The sequence below is a fragment of the Epinephelus moara genome, chromosome 18, assembly GCF_006386435.1.
Source record: "Epinephelus moara isolate mb chromosome 18, YSFRI_EMoa_1.0, whole genome shotgun sequence".
NCBI classification, from domain to species: Eukaryota; Metazoa; Chordata; class Actinopteri; order Perciformes; family Serranidae; genus Epinephelus; species Epinephelus moara.
Genome location: NC_065523.1, coordinates 4,497,338 through 4,515,617, shown reverse-complemented (window position 1 = coordinate 4,515,617; position 18,280 = coordinate 4,497,338). Strand labels below are relative to the sequence as shown.

Below are 18,280 nucleotides of genomic sequence, written 5' to 3'. Positions count from 1 at the left end.
TGTTCTCCCCATGTCAGTGTGGGTTTTCTCTGGGTACTCCTGCTTCTTCCCACAGTCCAAAGACATGCAGGTTAATTGGTTACTCTATGTGAGTGTGAATGGTTGTCTGTGTCTACTGTATGTGTCAGCCCTATTAAAGTCTGGTGACCTGTCCAGGGTGTACCCCCACCTCTCGCCCAATGTCAACTGGGATAAGCTCCAGCACCCCTGGTGTATATGTACATATCAAGCAGCAGCAGTACAAAATATAAATTTAAAAAAATCTGGAAGTCCAACAGGATCTTAGCTTGGTCATTCTAAACCACCTCAGGGGGTGTCTTCCATTGTGACCTTGGGATTTCCGGTCCCTACTCGGAGCAGATTTTCCTGTACACTATGCCAGCCACTTGATTATGGCGTTCCATGTACGCAGTGAAGCACAAAGGCTCTGGAGAAGAAGCGGAGTTAAAGGGAAAGTGCACCCAAAAATGAAAATTCAGCCATTATCTACTCACCCATATGCAGACGGAAGCCCTGGTGAAGTTTTAGAGTCCTCACACCCCTTGTGGAGATCGGCGGGGGGGAGCAGCTAGCACACCTAATGGCAGACGGCGCCCCAGACTAAAGTCCAAGAACACAAAAATGAAACCACAAAATAACTCCAACATGCCCATCCGTAGCGATCCAAGTGTCCTGAAGCCCCGACATAAAAAGTTGTTTCGAAAAACGTCATATGAACTCTGTTTTTAGCCTCATTGTAGCCTGTAGCTCTGACTGCTTCTCTGTGCTCCGTGCTCACGTGTGTGCGCTCAGGGTGATCGGTGATGCACGGTCTCTTAAGAGCAGCAGTCTCGTCAGTACTGATGTCCAGATTCTCAAGTGCAGGCATCGCCAATTCCCAGTCTGAGCAGCAAAGACTTTCCTCATCCGTTGGCACTGCTTTGCATTTGAAACAACTACACCACCAAGTTTTCAGTGCTCGATTCCGGTATTCTGCGGCTGGCTGAGGCTCATGAGCTGCGGCGGCATCCATGTTGTACAGAGGCAGATAATTGGCCTGTAGTTGCATGGGACCGCACCCCCGATGATCAGGACCATCCATCCTTGGGTCTACCACTCTGGATGGGTCCAGTCCATCAGCTGCTGGTTCATTTGTGCTGCCAGGCAGTCATTGAGTGCAGTTCGTTTCTTGAGCCAGTAAATGTGGATCAGGTCAGGGCCCAGTGCTGTCCAGCTTTTCATACCTGATACTCTTTCTTGGATGTCTGCCATTGTAATGGTAACCGGCTCTTGTTCTGGGAGACTGCTGTGGTCTGCTCTTTGATCCACTAGCCACTTAGCATCGGTGTTATATGATGCCTTCTTCTCCCATATGCTCTTCAGTATTGTTCAGTTTCAGCCCTTGGTGGACCTAGTACAGAGTACACTTTGGATGGTTCGAGAACATCTAATTTGTTCTCCTTGCTTCTTCTTCTCTTGTGTTTCTCTTTAGGCCGGTAGCCAGAGCTGTGAGCCTCGGTTATAGACTGTTTGTTGTACTTCCTAGGTATCCCTTTTTTCCCCACACCTTTTTGTAGCTGTAAGAGTTGACTAAGCTCTGTCCATGTCGACTTGATCTTGGCCTCCAACCTTCTTCTTCATGGAGGGTAACGCCTGTTGTGGCTCATGGTGTTCGTCTTATTGCCAAGCGTGACCTGACTAAGATTTTCCTAGCCTGGGTTCCCTTATAATACCAATTTTAAAATACAGGTACACACACAGATAAGTGTAACAAAATGAGAGATGTGGCTTCAAGATTCAAAATGTAGAGATGTTTATTTCACAATTAAAATAGGCCTATATCAATTTATATGAATTCAAGTTAAAAATGTGAAACAAGTATTTCAACAATCCTCAATGCTATGCTGGCTCTGGACAACTGTGCTGCAAAAAAGGATGAGATAATAGTTATTAAAAAGAGAAAACATGAAGTTTGAATAACAAGACTGACTGAGGGGGACCAGCAGGTACTCCTACTCTAGGCCACCACGTGATCCCGCCTTAATCACACAGCAAACTACAAACACACACACACACAAACACGGCAAACCAACACCCCTTAGTGTAGTGCAATACTTATCTGCATGCAAGTGTGCAACACCAACCAACTGGCGCCCCCAGCAGTACAATCCAGGTAAGAAAACTATAAAACAGCAAGCACAGAGACAGCATTAAACATGGGATTACAGTAGGTCCGTCTCACAATCTTATGGTCAATAACCAAGAAAATGACCCTGACACAGTACAAGTCAGCAGGGCAGAGGAAACAAATACAAAAACACTATAAGCTAAAAGTCGAGCTAAAACAGTACTAAAGGCAAAACAGCAACAGACTTCCTCAAAACGTCTGTAGCCAGTATTCGTGAAGCTCTGTATTGCAGACTGGACACCTATGTGGGAAACAACTGTCAATATAACTACATAGACTATAAAATCATGCTGCTAAGCGATAAACAGCCTACCTCTACAGGAGGGATTTAACCTGTCACACACCACACACGCTTAGTCCCGGGGACTCTGTACCTAAGGTTTGTAAACATAAGTTAATGTAGGAAATTGTGTGCTTCACCAAACCACACAAATCAGGGGTAAACATACCTCAGGTAGGGGAATGCAACCTCTCATCTACCAGCGGATTATTGTACAAGACCAGCGGAAAGGTTCTAAGGACTGACGGCAGCAACACAGCACCCAGCTTAGCAGGAAGACAGCGTTCTTCCATTGTAAAACCCACCCCATATTTAAGCTCCCGGAAATGGCAGCACAGTCAACTCACGCTACAGCGTCTTCCTTATATGGCAAGGCCCGGGGAAGAGGTGACCAGCCAGGTAAAATAACAGGACTAGGCAGGGCAAAATGAGAGTGGCCGGAATTTAAAGGGGGCTTGCTACTTTTTCACTTACCCTTGGTAATCGGCTTCAGGGGTGCTCAGGATTCCAGCTTATTCATCATTCTCAATCTCAGGGTATTCGTCCTTGCTGTAAGGGAATCTTTGTCTTAAGGGTTTTGGGCTTGGTACCCAATCTCGGAGTGTGAGGATAATGATGACATCCACGCTTTGACCTGTTTTCCTGGCTCCCCCTTGTCCTGACCTGTTTGTTGTACCTCGTCAATCTCTAGTTGTGATAGCAGTTTGTGAATGTTGGAACATTGGGCTAGGAGTTGTTTCTTTGTCAATTCAGATGTTGGGTTTTGAAGCATCCATATACCCCACATCCTCAGCTGCAGAGTGAGGAGGTTGGCATCAGAGGAGCAGAGGCTGCGGGAAGTGTGGCGGTGGAGTAGGTCAGTGAGGTAGGAGGGGGTCTGGTTATGGAGGTGAGGAGAAGGACTTTGAATTGGATGCGTTGTGGGACAGGAAGTCAGTGGAGGTTCTGGAGGATAGGGGTGATGTGGGGGAGTGGGAATGGGTAAGACATGCAGCAGAGTTCTGGATTTACTGGAGTTTATTTAAGAGTTTGGATGGTGTTCCGTAAGGAATGCTGTTACAGTAGTCAGTTCTGGATGTGATGAAGGCATGGATGAGAGTTTCAGCAGCAGAGGGGGAGAGCAATGGGTGGAGGCGAGCTATGTTTTTTAGGTGATGTGATTGACTTGTTTTCCGAAAGAGAGTTTATTGTCGAAATTGACTCAGAGGTTGTGGATGTGTGGGGACGAATGCAGAGTGGAATTGTCAATGGTGAGGCAGAAGTTGTGAGAGGTTTTGGTGAGAGATTTGGGATCGATGATCATGTCTGATTTTTCACAGTTCAGTTTGAGAAAGTTGGCTTGCATCAAGGACTTGATGTTGAGGCAGGCAGTCAGAGTGGACTGAATTTCAGTGGTGATGGATGTAGTGGAGATGTAGAGCTGGATGTCATCAGCGTAGCAGTGGAAGTGGAGACCACGGCTGCGAATGATGTTGCCAAGGGGGAGCATGTAGAGGGTGAATAGGAGGGGACCAACTACCGAACCATGGGACAGAGGAGCAAGGGAGGAAGTGCAATTAATATTGATGAACAGCTGTCGGTTTGTGAGGTGTTACCTTAGCCAGGAGAGGGCAGTTCCGGTGATGCTGAGGGAAAATTGGAGGTGGGAAATGAGAGTTGTATGGTTGAATGTGTCAGAGGCTGCTGTAAGGTTAAGAAGGATGAGAATTGAGAGGTAACCAGAGTCTGAGGTGAGGAGGAGATCATTGGTGACTTTGAGGAGGGTGGTTTCTGTGCTGTGCTGTGCTGTGAGCGGAAGCCAGATTGAAATGGTTCAAACAGGTTGTTGGAGGAGAGGTGGGCTTTTAGTTGGGAGGCAACAGCACTTTCCAGTATTTTTGATGGAGAGGGGAGATTTGAGATGGGTCGAAAGTTACTCATGTCGTCGGGATTGAGTCCAGGTTTTTTGAGGATTGGGGTGACAGCAGCCAGTTTGAGTGTTTGAGGGACTGAACCAGAACTGAAGGATGAGTTGATGATTTCTGTGATGATTGAGGAGATGGCAGGGAGGTAGTCCTTAACAAGTTTGGATGGGATGGGGGCGAGAGTGCAGGTGGAGTTTTTCATTCCAGCCATCAACTTGGGCAGTTCCTCTGGGGAGATGGCGGTGAACTGAGTGAGAGGCTGGGTGGCAAATGAAAGAGAGACAGGTGGAGGGGTGAAGAAAGTGGGGGCGGGTGTAGAAGAGAGTTTGCTGTAGATGCAGTCAATTTTTGTCTGGAAAAAATGAAAGGAAGGAGTGGAGGTGTTGTTGCAGGGTTTGAGAAGTTTGTTTATGGTGGAGAAGAGAGCCTTGGGATTGGTGGAGCCAGAGTTTGTGAGCTGTGAGTAGTAGGTGGACCGGGCTGTGGTGAGAGCGCTTTTTTATTGCTGAAGATAGTCTGTATAGGCTTGGAGATGTACTGTTAAACCGGTTTTCTTGGAGAGTCTTTCGAGCTGGCGCTTATGGGATTTCATTTGGTGGAGTTCAGGAGTATACCAGGGGGCTGAGTATGTGAATGAGACCATTTTAGTTTTGAGAGGAGCTAGTTGGTTGAGAGTGTGTCATTGTAGTAGTTGACAAGGTTGGAGGGATTATCAGACAGTGGGGGAGGAGAAGCAGACATTACACTAGCAAGAGAGGCTGAGAAGGCTGAGGGGGAGATGGATGTCAGATTTCTAAAAGATATTTTACATTTTTCTTTTGGGGTGGGGATAGGGATGCCAATGTCCAAGGTGACTGCCAAGTGGTCAGAGATATGGAGGTTGAGGCTGGAGAGGTGATGTATTGTAAGGCCAGTGGAGAAAACTAAGTCCAGGATGTGACCGCATCTGTGAGTGGGGAAGTTGACATATTGTGTGAAGTTGAGGGATTGCAGCAGTTCCAGGAAATCTATGGCAGATTTACAGTTAATGTAGTCAATGTGGAAATTAAAATCACAGAGGAGGAGAATGGAAGGTGAGATGGCACATAGCTAAGTCAGAAAATCAGAGATGTCAGATAGAAAAGAGGGGTTTGCTTTGGGGGGTGGTAGATAATGGCTGTGACTAAAGGAGTGGGATCAGTGAGTTTGTTCAAATGAATCAGCAGCAGGTATGGGGATGGTGGTTACTTTAATGTCCTTTCTATAAACAGCAGCAACACCACCACCCTGCCCCTCAAGGCAAGGTTGATCAATGTATGTGTATCCTGTGGGAATGGTCTGATTGAGTGAGAAATAGTCCAGAGGTTTGTGCCATGTTTTGAGTGAGGGGGTGTTAAGCAAGGCCAGTTTCAGGTGACGTTGGGTTGGTTTAGGTTGTGAGGACTGTTTGTTGTAATGACGTAATGTGAAGTTGGGTTGCGCCAGGACCATAGCGATGGAATGGAGTTTGGGGACGTGAAGTTCTATGAAAACACACGGCCAGAGCCTCTGTTTGGAGGACGGCTTCTGCGTTGTATTCCAGCTTTTATGAGAATGTCCATGTAGTCCAGGTGCTGGTGGTTGTTGCAGAGTTGGAGTTCTGTGGTGGAGTACAGCAGCTACATGGTCCAGTCGGTGAACGCTAGCACAAGGCTAGCGTTAGCTTGCGGACGGGAGCCGGGTGTCCAGGAAAGGAGAAGTGATGTGCACACCAAGACCGTCCACGGAGTAATCCACAGCATAGCAGCGGCAGCACACTACAGTGTGGAGAGGAGAAGAGGTAGCCCCAAGGGGCTATCGGTCTGTTAGCCTTGTGATTCTGCTCGGCAAGTGGCGGTCAGCGTGGTGTGGTGGTGGTGAGCAGAGAAGAGCATCCAGAGCACGGTGGGGCTAGCCACACCGGGACGGAAAGATCCCGGCAGGACAAGCAGGAGGTTCTCGTGCTGGCCAGTACTGCAGACAGGCAGATGCTGGAGAAGTGACTGCTCCGGTAGCAGGATGATGAAGCCACGTTGTGAATAACTCCCAGGTGGGAGCTCCTTGGGAGGTAAACCTTTCAGCTGATCTTGAGATGCAAGTCCAGTAAAAGTGTTTGCCTGGATAGGAGGATAACAGGTAACTAGTACCCACGGAATCACAGGACATATAACTGGCCAGGTTATAAAATCAGAGGCGAAGATTAAATGGCCAAACGGCAAAAACTTTTCAGATCAGAGGCGGAGTGGCAGCAAAATGCACCAGTGTCCACCATCTTGACTGTATATTGTCAGCCAGGAAGTTCTAAGCTTTTAAATGGTGCCACATTTGTAAGGAACATGTATTTGTGGGATGAGCAGCAGAGCTGAGTATGTGGGTTGCGCCCATGAAAAATTTGCCAAATCTTCTCTGCCAATGCCAAACAGCTTTTTTTTGCTGTTGACTCTTGTTTGGCGTTGTGTGGTGGACATGAATAAGTGATTAACATAAGGGGAGATCAAAATAAAATAAATAAATAAAAAAAAAAACTCAACCAGCCACCCTCCTCCCCTGACAAGTAAAGAACAGTCCCTAAAGTGCGGTGAGGTTTGTGGAAATGTGAACTGCTCGTTTCTCCTCTGACACGTCACATACCTGTGTGCTGCCAGGGCTCGCCTGGTATTTCTGGGTGGTCGACACCGACGAAGACTTCTTGGACCTGGAGCCGGGCTTCTCGGTTGCCGGTAAGCCGTTATCATGCGCCGCCGTATTTGACAGGAATACATATTTCTGTCTGTGTCTGTGACCCCGCGTTCAACCCACAACCGGTAGGATTCGCCTTTAGTTTCTGCTGCGGCTTGGCTTCTCCCTGGTTTATCTAACCAGCATTAGCTTCTGTTCCTCATCTCCACCGGTCAAACTGGCGCTGATGTTTACATCCATTATCGTTGTCAGTAATGCCTGCTACGGAGCATGCCGCCGGCTCTTGCGTTGCTTTCGACTGTTAACTGTTAAAGTCAGTCAACCGATTGCTAGTCTTGCGATACCCGAATCCATGACTCTACAATCGATTCATCTAAGGATTCATGGCTGATTCGTATCGATTGAGGAGGCTGCTACCGACGTAGCCGTATCTCTCGCTTGTCAAACCGGATATCTGGTCGTATCGGTTAATCGTTCCCAACCCTAGTGCACATGTTGCTGACACTAGCGAAAACAACCTGATGCTGAAGGGCAGTCATGGCAGGCCTCCTGGCAGCCCAATGAGACCGTAGATTTCCGGATTGTCTGGGCAGAGAGCCTTCTTGGGGTACCTTCTTCTTGGGACAGCCACTTTGTGGCCTGTCTCTGACATACCTCAGTATATGGCACTTGGCCTTCAGTTTGCAGATGATACTAGGGCTCACTCCAAATAATGCCGCAGCTTGGTTCTGCAGAACACTAGCTCCAAGTTGCCTTATCGCACAGGCCCATCAGTCAGACGTGCTATGCCGATTCTTGGAACAGACACCAACTGACCACTGTAGCAGGGCCCATGCCCACTGGGGGTACCAGAAGCTCAAAACAAGAGTCAATAGCAACAGCAAAAAAAAAAGAAGCTGTTTGACATTGGCAGACAAGATTTAGCAAATTCTTTCATGGGTGCAACTCGCATACTCAGCTCTGCCGCTCATCCCACAAATGCATGTTCCTGACAAATGTGGCACCATTTAAAAGGGAAATAAACAGGCTTTCCAACGGTATTCGATTTATTGCCAAGAAGCATTGTTACAAAAAATAAATAATCTACCAAACACAAATTGTGTGTAGGCCCTATTATAATACACATCTGTGTTAAGTATGAAAATATGAAAATTCAGTGGACATACTGATTAAGAGAATTTTATTCAGAGAACCCAATAAAACATAAAGACTTAAATTTTGAGGTGGACATAGGCCTAATAGAAGTAGTTTTTTAGACACACTAACAGCATGGCAGTTAGTTGGTCAATTTGATCACCACTTTTTCCTAAACTGGAATATCTCAGCAACAATGAAACATCAATCAATCAAATGGATTGCCATAAAATGTTGTATAGATATCTCTTGTAGATCCCTCACCACCTTGAGGCCAACAGTTTTGGTAGTGAATATCAACATCTACTGAATGGATTGCCACACAATTTTGTTTGTTGTGTCCAGACAGGCTATTCTCATGCACTGTTTGTACGTTTGCCAATGAAAAGTAATGCACCAGCATTTGTATGTATCTTCAGTAATCAAAGTCTTTAATTGGTGTATAACCCAAGTATTTGGGAAGGCTGTGATTGTATAACCAATATGGTGACAGAAATGAAGAAGGAAGCTGTCTCCGTAGGGGGGCATATTGGGGTGCTGGATAGGCCACAAACCCACAGGACTTTTGTCCAGGATTTTCCCCAGGTGACTGGTGTTCATAATGTGATCTTGGAGTGAACTGAATATTTCTTTTGCTAAGTCTAACCTATGTAACTTAACAGACTTTGACAGATTTTATAAAGTGCCACATCCATTTAAAAGAGGAGCTCGCCAAGGCAAGTTGTACATTAAACGAGTGGATGTTTATGCTGTGTATCCTTCTGAATACTTCTTTTAATAACACCCTGAAAATGCTCAAGAACTCGTGTGTGTGTGTGTGTGTGTGTGTGTGTGTGTGTGTGCGTGTGTGTGTGTATCCAGGGCAGCTCTAGATAGCAGTGTTAAATTAGACCATGATAATAAGCTGTGGGACTAGATGTGTTCCCTGAGGATTAGAGGAAGGCTTTATCTGTCTGTCTTCTATACTGACCTGACACACACACACACACACACACACACACACACAAACATTTACACACATACTTGAGATCATACTGACACATGTTTATACTAGACTGGTTTTAAATCTTCTTAAGTGGGTTGCTGGGTTTAAGTGTAACTGCTGTGTAATTAATAATATCAATGATGGAACAGAGCCATATTTAATGTTATTAGTTTACACCCATGCTCCCCCTGCTCTGGCAATATGTCCAAATGATCAGATCAGTTCTCACTGTCTATCATTTGGTCACTTTATTAAGCAACATGGTGTGACATTTCATAGCTATGCAGACGACACACAATTTTATATATCTGCATCATCCAACAAACCCAACAGTCTTCATCATTTAACAGAATGCTTATGATGTGGTACAATGTACTTTCTAAAGCTATTGGGGCTGTTTGAATGTTTAAATTTTACGAAACCTCAAAATTTGCAGAACAGGTTCAATTTAGAGCCCCAAAAGCCTGGGTGTCTTTATAGATAACAACATGAGTTTAAGACAGCACATTGACTGTGTCACAGAGACCACATTTTTCAGCCTAAGAAGTATAAATCCTAATTCCTACAGTACAAAAAACCCACTTCCACTCAGTAGCATTTAGTTTTTGTATGTAATAGGAAAGGTATAATCGGCATTCACACTCAGATCAGATGACTCTACAGTCATAGTCATATGACTAGTCATAGGTATTTATCAGCTCTAGCTCTGATCGGCTTTGATGGAAACACAACACCCAGATAGAGGCACTAATTTTAGCCCCTTAATGGCAAGATTCAATGCCAGGTCGCCACAGAATACTGTCTGTCTCCATGCAAGCAGCGCTTGAACATCATTCCAAATTAAGTCAGCACCGAGTTTGAAGGAAAGACTGAAGTAAGAGATATACATATATGTATATATATATATAAAAAGGAGTAACCACGGTCACATTTTCAAAGGCCTCCTTGCCGGTTTCTACTGTTTACTAACCTGTTTTCTAGAGGTCAATCAATCAATTTTATTTATAAAGCCCAATATCACAAATCACAATTTGCCTCACAGGGCTTTACAGCATATGACATCCCTCTGTCCTTAGGACCCTTGCAGTGGATAAGAAAAAACTCCCCCCAAAAAAAACCTTTAACGGGGTAAAAAAATGGTAGAAACCTCAGGAAGAGCAAGTGAGGAGGGATTCCTCTTCCAGGACGGACAGACGTGCAATAGATGTCGTACAGAACAGAGCAACAGGGGTAAAAGTTGGGGGAAAAAATTGATACAGCATAGTATTGCGATATTTTTGTGTGGCAATATTATATTGTCACACAGGGCTAAATATTTATTTTTTATTACAGAAATTATTAATGTGACAAATACAAATTAAACTTTAGGTAGCCTACTAGAATAATAAAATTTATTGTTTTTTCACTCCACTAGATACATTTTGCTGCTACAAAAAATGCTTAAGTGAGATGAACAGACTTAAAAATGTATCTCATTAGATAAAACAGATGTTGACAAAGTTTTCTTTTGAGGACATACAGTAATTTACAGTTGAAAAAAGGGAATAAATCACAATATATCACAATACATTTAAAAAAAAACACAAACACAAAAAGGCATACAGAAGAAGAAGACACAGTAGTGTCATGTGCATTGCTCTACTCTACTGGCAATGGGAAAGGAGTCTGTTGCCTATTTCTAGTAGGTTTTCCCATCATTAAAAAAACTGTGTACACACACTAATTTTGGTGGGAAAACAGTATAACAGTCAGACTAAATTTTGCACCTGAATAGGCTGGCACATACTGCAGCTGCTGAGTCTTAACCAAAACAAGTAATAGGGACCACAGGGGAGATCTTTACACTGGATCCTTGGCCCTTTTAGAATCAGTCATCACCCATTACCATTCTGGCAGCGAAGTGTTAGCAGGGTACTGGTGTCCTGAAGCGCCTTTCTGAAAAGTTCAAAGATTTTCAACCAGAAACGTTCAGAGCAGCCACGCAAAAAAAGTCGAAGCGCTATGAGAAAAGACACTGGGTGCAGCGCTTATAGGTGGCTAAAACAGCCGCACATACTTTCTCCTCATTTGGAACAACTGAAATAAGACGCTGGCGCTCAGAAAAATAAAAAAACGCTATGTGGACACTTGGCCTGAGTTGGCTGTTTCTCTCTCTCTACTACTTAGCTGCAGCTTGCAGGTCATCAAACACTAGGGAACTGCCCATTGGTCCGACATCCCATTCTTCCGACCATATTAAACCCGTTGTTCCGAAGTCCCGTTGTTCCGAAATCATCATGATGCCCTGTGGTTAAGGTCTGGTTAGGTTTAGGCACAAAAACCACTTGGTTAGTGTTAGGAAAAGATCATGGTGTGGGTTAAAATGAAAAAGAAAGTGGCAAACACATAAGCCGTGAGCCTGCTTCGCCTCAAGCCTTTCCCAGCTGACCCAGAGGCGGTCGCGGTGCACCATCAAGGCAGAAATACGTCCGCCGGGAGCCGTTCAGCACCGCGGACCGTCGGACTAATGGGATGTCGGACCAATGGGCTATCAGACCAATGACGTGGACCCAAACACTACAGCATTAAATATACCAACAGTAAAGATGTTTGGAGAGCTCTTTCCTTTTTTTTGGACATAAACTGTGGAGCAGCTTGCACATAATATTCAAACTGTTAAAGGGCTTGTCTTTTCAGTCTTCCATATTTAATTGAAATGTTTGATTTTCTACTCTGTTTAATGTTATTTGAAATTGTTCATGTTTTTTTTTTCATTCAATGCATTCTCAGCTGCATCTTATGTATAAAAATGATAATGTTTATTAATGTTATAATTATTAGAGGCTTTGCTGATTCATGGTGATGACAAGACTGAGACTTTACTGCATCCAGCCAAAAATTTGCTTTTCCAAGTCACCCCCGATATGTCATTTTTTGCATAAATTATGCACAACTTATGGATAATTTACAGTCGTCACACACTGATGGTACTCACATAATGTATGTACATCACATTACCTTATTGTTCCATCACAAATGTTCTTATTTAAACCAAAACATGATCTTCTTTCTAAAACTGATCATGCGGTTTTGTTGTCTAATCCTAACTGCGACCATTCCACAACATGAACCACGTGTTATAGTGTGTTTCAGCTTTGCATCACATGAGACAATTAAAGGTAACTGCCATATTTCATGGAGAGATGTATATATTTTTAAGAAGTTGCTTTTTTGGATGTTCAATAAAATGATCTGGAAGATATCTTCTTGATGTTATTTATTGAGACTCAGTGGTCACTGAATATGTTTAGATGCAAAGTCACTACGAGATGCAGAGGTACTTGACAAAGCGTCAACCACCCTGTGGGTGCTGAACTTGCTACCAGTGTTGGGCAAGCTAGTTGGAAAATGGAGTGAGCTAAGCCACCAGTTACTCTACATCAAAATAAAGTTTCACTACATTGAAGCTATCTCCAGAGAAATGTAGTAAGCCAAGGTAAGAGAAAATGACAAAAGTAGCGACTTGCAAAGCTACTTTGATTTATGTCAAATCAGCGTTTTCTCAATGATTAAAAAATGTTAGCCAAACAGGCAGGCAATAAATATTCAGTTTAACTTAATTATAAAATAACAGACTTAAATTAAGACTTTTTTGTTTGTTTTTGCTGTAAAGCTATTTGACTCAGAAAGTAGTGACATTACCACCACGCCACTGAGAAATGTAGTTAAAGGTTGATTATGTAAAATGAGCAGAATACCGCCATCTAGTGTGTCTAGATCGTAGTCGCAACTACAAAAAATAATTCCAGCAGTCGGGTTGCCAGGGTCGATGCCAAGTGTGTGAAGCCATCAGCCTGCACCATGTCAAGTGATGAATCATACAGGGTAACGACTAATTTCGACTAATCAGTTCATTTTACAACAGTATTTAACAATAGCCTAGCTATAGGTCTATATATATATATATGATGTTATGTTTGGTATTTATTCAGTTTTGGGAAATCACGATGTCTAGAAGGCATCAGTGGCTGCATGAAGCGGGCTCAAGCCCCCGTTCCGCTGCGGGCCACGTCGGGTTGGCGACTACTTCATTAACCTGTGCCGGCTTGTTAGGTGCTTGCTCATATTTGAGGTGGGATGTTTCGCTGTATATAAAAGTTTTCTTACCATGCAGAGTGCACTGCAGACGCTAATGTTTGTGTCACTTTTTACCGAGTCAAAATCAAAGTAATGTCGGTACTTCCAAGCATTAAACGCTGCATGGTCCTGCTCTCTCCTGCACTCCATGTTATCTGTTGTTGATCTACACATGTCTGTTGTTTACCACTGACGTCGCACCGCTCATACCTGATTGTCATGAGACAGTCTCACATAATCACGGTTTATAAAGCAGTATCGCAGCCTGCTTGCGGTAAATCTATCTTGAAAAAGTAAATTGACCATCAGTGCCGACAGGTAACATTAGCTAAGTTAGCAAGTGAGTTAGCTTACCGATCGAGGAGAAAAGTAGCCATTTCTGCGTGCGTTCTTATGCCGTGGGAATCCTTTATTTGAGTCCATCGAGCAAATGCTTTGCCAATATTAACTCTCGTCTTTGCCCTTCTCCGGTCACTCTGTTGCTGGGATGGATAACGCACCGTTCTCCGGGGCTCTAAAGCAGCTGCTGGACATGCAGACACCATCATGCCGAGCATAGAGACTGTACTTGGCAACCGGCAATGCCCGGCCGCTATTGGCTGGTACGATGTAAACATGACATCATTGTCGAACCCGTCAAAATTTATAAAATTATTTAATTCAGACAAAATATAATTTTTCAAGGAAATGCTATACTTTTATTCTGCACCCCTCTAAACGCACTGTGGATGTATTATTTTTTAAAAATTATAGCTTTTAATAATTATTCTACATAATCAACCTTTAAGGTTGTTACGTAGCTACTTGTAGGAAGTAGATGGGCTAGCAGCCCATCTACTTCCTTTTGGAATGAGCAGGGAACCAAATCACCTTTATGTGCACGACATTGTGATCCTCATCTCACGGTAAATGTATATGTTTTTGTATGATATACATGTCAAAAATTCCAAACTTCAAAGAAAAGAAACTTTGCCCTAAAGGGTCAGTCCAACCAAAAAACATATTTTACTTTAGTGTAAATAGGTTCATTTTGTCTGCTCAAATTAAATTCAGTGTAGAAAGGTTTCTTTTTTTTCAGACAATGAGTTTTTAAGGGTTTTTAATGTGTTTTTTTCCTTAAAAACTCAATGTCTGAAAAAAAAGAAACCTTTCTACACTGAATATTTTACTTTACCTCCAGTGATATCTTTCCATGTTCAACTTCAAATGTCTTATGAGGTTGGAAATTGTTGCATCTTCATCTGTAATTTCAACCCGCTGGTTTTATATATCGAAATTCTTTTTTTTTTTGTTTGTTTGATTTTTGTCTGATTCTGATTCTGATTCTGACTAAGTAGTCTTTGTACCCGAGCAAAATTATCTTTGGAATCATTTTCTCTAACTGGAGCTCAGTAACGACATGTTAGTTCTTTATGGTTCAGTCTTTCAGCTTGATTGAATGCTGTCAAATTCATTCAAACAAAGTGAATCATTTGGGGAATTAAATGTTAACATGTTGGGAATGAATTGCGTTAACATTAGTTGATTCAGGAAACTGTTCTGAATTTTTAAATAACACACTTTTTAATCTTTGGTTGTGAGGGAAGGTATCAAGTATTTTTTAAATTCTCTGCATTATTTTGGCTGATCTCTATAAACAGAAATTTGCATATGAATGCTAATAAGTAAAAAAAAAAAAAAAAAAAAAAAGGTAATAAAAAGATAAATCGTTATCTGCTGATAGCTGATAGAGATTGCATTTCAGCCAGTGCTAATGCCTCTATTGCTCTCCACATGGAATGTTTACCTGCTGCTCAACCGTGATTGGTCAATACTACTCGGACTACAAACAGAAACCAGAACACTTCCAAATCTCGAACCCTTGCCTACAGATTTATTCATATGCAGATATCTGTTCATAGACATTGTGTTTAAAGCAACTGTTTGCTAACATGTTAGCCATATCGGCTTTTTAAAGACATAATTAACACATCAAGTTTGTGTTCTACCACACATTTTTTAATATGTTGTAAATGCTTTTCCCCACTATCATATCACAAACTGTTTTTGCTTGGTTGCTTCTTGGTTTATGGTTTTTGATATACCTGAGTTTCAGAAGACTAACTATGTACTGACAGTGAAAATGTGATGAGATGAGTATCTGTGTAGCTCAGTATCTGCATGATTGTGAGGCAGGGCAGGCAAGAAAAAACATCTGGGTTAAAAGGGAGTCAAAAGCTTTAGAAAACACGCCTAAGTGATGTTCGGAGTCCTTGAGATTTGCGTACGCTTGAACAAACACTGACATCTATCCCATAATTTAGGCAGGCAACTGGTCCTCCGCACACACTGGGAGGACCTCAACACATTGCAGACATTGCATTGAGCACAGAGAGAGGAAGGTGCTGGGGAGCAGAGAGAGAGAGAGAGAGAGAGAGAGAGAGAGAGAGAGAGAGATGGGAGGGCAAGAAGTAGTAGGGGGCAGGGGAATGCTGCAGAGAAAAGCAAATCTAATACATGCTGGACCACTGTACAGAAAATAATACGTGACATAAAACGCATGAATGATTTGGCAGTTGCAAGGTTGTTGGGTGTGTGTGTGTGTGTGTGTGTCCATTGTGTACTACACAAAGATGATCATTGATCCTATGCTGATAGAAAAAAGACTACTCAACCTATGTGTGGCACATCTACATCCATTCTATGATACATGACATATGCCATCATAATGGTGTTCACAGTAATGCATGCATCTCCTTATTCCTCCCATGTGTATATAGACCTACCAACTTAGTGTCTCTTTCCATACACACTATCTATTTTTTTACTTTTTCTCTTTCAAACACATGCACACGCACACACACACACACACACACACACAGGCAAGCACACACAGGCAAGCACACACGCGTGCGTGCGCGCACACACACACACACACACACACACACACACACACACACACACACACAGATACCTCATGTACCTCATTACTTTTACACCCTCCATCCATCATCCTCCCCTCCCTCTCTGTTTCTTACTGTGCTGTTATCAATGGGATTGCAGCAGTCAGGAAATTTTCACTGAATTACCAGCATTCCTCCACTCTCCTCAGTGTGTTATTGGCGCCCCCTGTCTGAAGCCTGTTGGCATAACCACTGCTTTTCTCATACTGCAATGTCCCAAACACCTCTCTTTACCAGCAATCACATAAACACTAAAATATATATGACAAAGGCGTAAACTGGCCACAGAAATGTTGGTGTGCAGATGTAAAAGTTTCCTGTAGTGTACTTGAATACCAGGAGATGATGCGTGATTGATGTGAACATTCTGGAGTTGTAACAACCCCCCCCCCTCTGTTTGTTTCTCTGCAGTATGTGGCATTTGCCTCGCTCTTCTTCATCCTTCTCTCCATCTCCACCTTCTGCCTGGAGACCCACGAAGCCTTCAACACCATCTACAATAAAACAGAAAATGTCACTGTTGGCAATGTGACACATGAGGAGGTACAGTGAAGTTTTAATGAATAGTTTTTTTGTTTGTTTGTTTTGATATGTTAATGTGACTGTAAAAGGAACACTGCAGTGATCTAGTGTTGCTTCTCTCTAAAGTTGGGAGACTTTTGGTACAGATTCAAAAATGAATGACAAAAATGAGGCAGAGGCCGAGATATACTGATTTAAAGTCTCAAAAATACTCAGTCCTACATTTCCCATGATGCAACTGTAGCATCATATTGCAAGGAAAAAGTGCACATTCTTAATTTGTGGAGCTGAGCAGTGTTGTTCATGATTAGTAAGCTAACATTAATGTGTAAAACCAGTAGATTGCCCCTTCACTGAGACATAACTAGTGGTTAGAAACTCACTCACAAGAACAAAGTGAGTTTGATTTAGTGGTAGTTAGTTATGCTAGGAAGTGAAGTGTCTATCAAGCTAATTACGCTGTACAGGATGAATAACATTAGAGGCTTTTATAAACCCAATAAACAGTCGGCCATTTTGTTTTGAATTTTTTTATTATGGCGATTTCCACAACTTACATTTGAACGAACTTGTCCCGGGGATTTCGTCCTATCGACTTCAAAGTTGGTACAGATCATCCTGAGCACATGCTGATCAAAAGTTAGTAAAAGCTTTTCTCTGTGTCAAGGGGCGTGGCCGCTAGGGCGTGACAAATTTTGGCGACTTTTCATTTTCTCACCATCGAATTTTGACAAATTTTGGCGACTTTTCATTTTCTCACCATCGAATTTCGAGTGGCTCTCCCACCAACATACTTGATCTCAGCAGCTTCAAACTTGCTGGACATGATGATGGCTCCGCCTCAAATGCCCCGATATGTTAATATCCCACCTTACTCAAAGCGCCCCCCGGTGGTAACAGGAAGTGACCAGTTTTTACTTTAACATCTACTGATGACACAAACTTGACCACATCAACTTCATTCCACTTCTAATGCATGCAGAACAAGTTGGTGAAGCTACCTTATGAACGCTGTGAAGCTACGTCTAATGGTGTCCATGTGGCGGCGTGGCGACTATCGATCCCTCGCCAGCAAATACGTTTGACTTTTTGATGGATTCAACGATCTCATATTCTCATGAAAATTGATACACAGGTCAAGAATGGCAAGCTCTTGCATCTGATAGGGGCGCTGCCCATGGGGGGGGACAAAATGCGTCTATAGCGCCCCCTTGAAATTTTAAAAAAACCCTCCCCATAGGGGTTTTTTTGGAGTAGGAAGATGAAAATTGGTACATACTGTATGTGTATGTCACCCAGACGCACAAAAAAGTCTCTGCCACAATGGTATACTCCAAACAGGAAGTTGGCCATTTTGATTTAAACTTTTCATTTTGGTGGCGATTTTGTGATTTCGACATCTTGTATTTTGACGAACTCCTCCTACAGATTTTGTCCAATCAACTTCAGATTTGGTACAGATCACCCTGAGACCATGCTAATCAAAAGTTATTAAAAGCTTTTCTCTATGTCAAGGGGCGTGGCCGCTATGGCACCGCCCTCGCCATCAAATAC

At 43.0% G+C, this 18,280-nt stretch overlaps 1 protein-coding gene across 4 annotated transcripts in view; it reads left to right on the top strand.

The window, feature by feature from the left end:
- Window positions 1–18,280, top strand: part of LOC126404988 (potassium voltage-gated channel subfamily C member 1-like) — a 170,455-nt gene that overhangs the window by 70,263 nt on the left and 81,912 nt on the right. For all 4 annotated transcript variants that reach the window (XR_007571542.1, XR_007571541.1, XM_050068470.1 and 1 more), the window contains exon 2: window positions 16,616–16,747. Coding sequence is in view for 2 of the 4 variants with exons in the window: in XM_050068470.1 (XP_049924427.1) it covers window positions 16,616–16,747 (132 nt within the window). In the remaining 2 variants the exon portion in view is untranslated. The remainder of the gene's footprint in view (window positions 1–16,615; window positions 16,748–18,280) is intronic.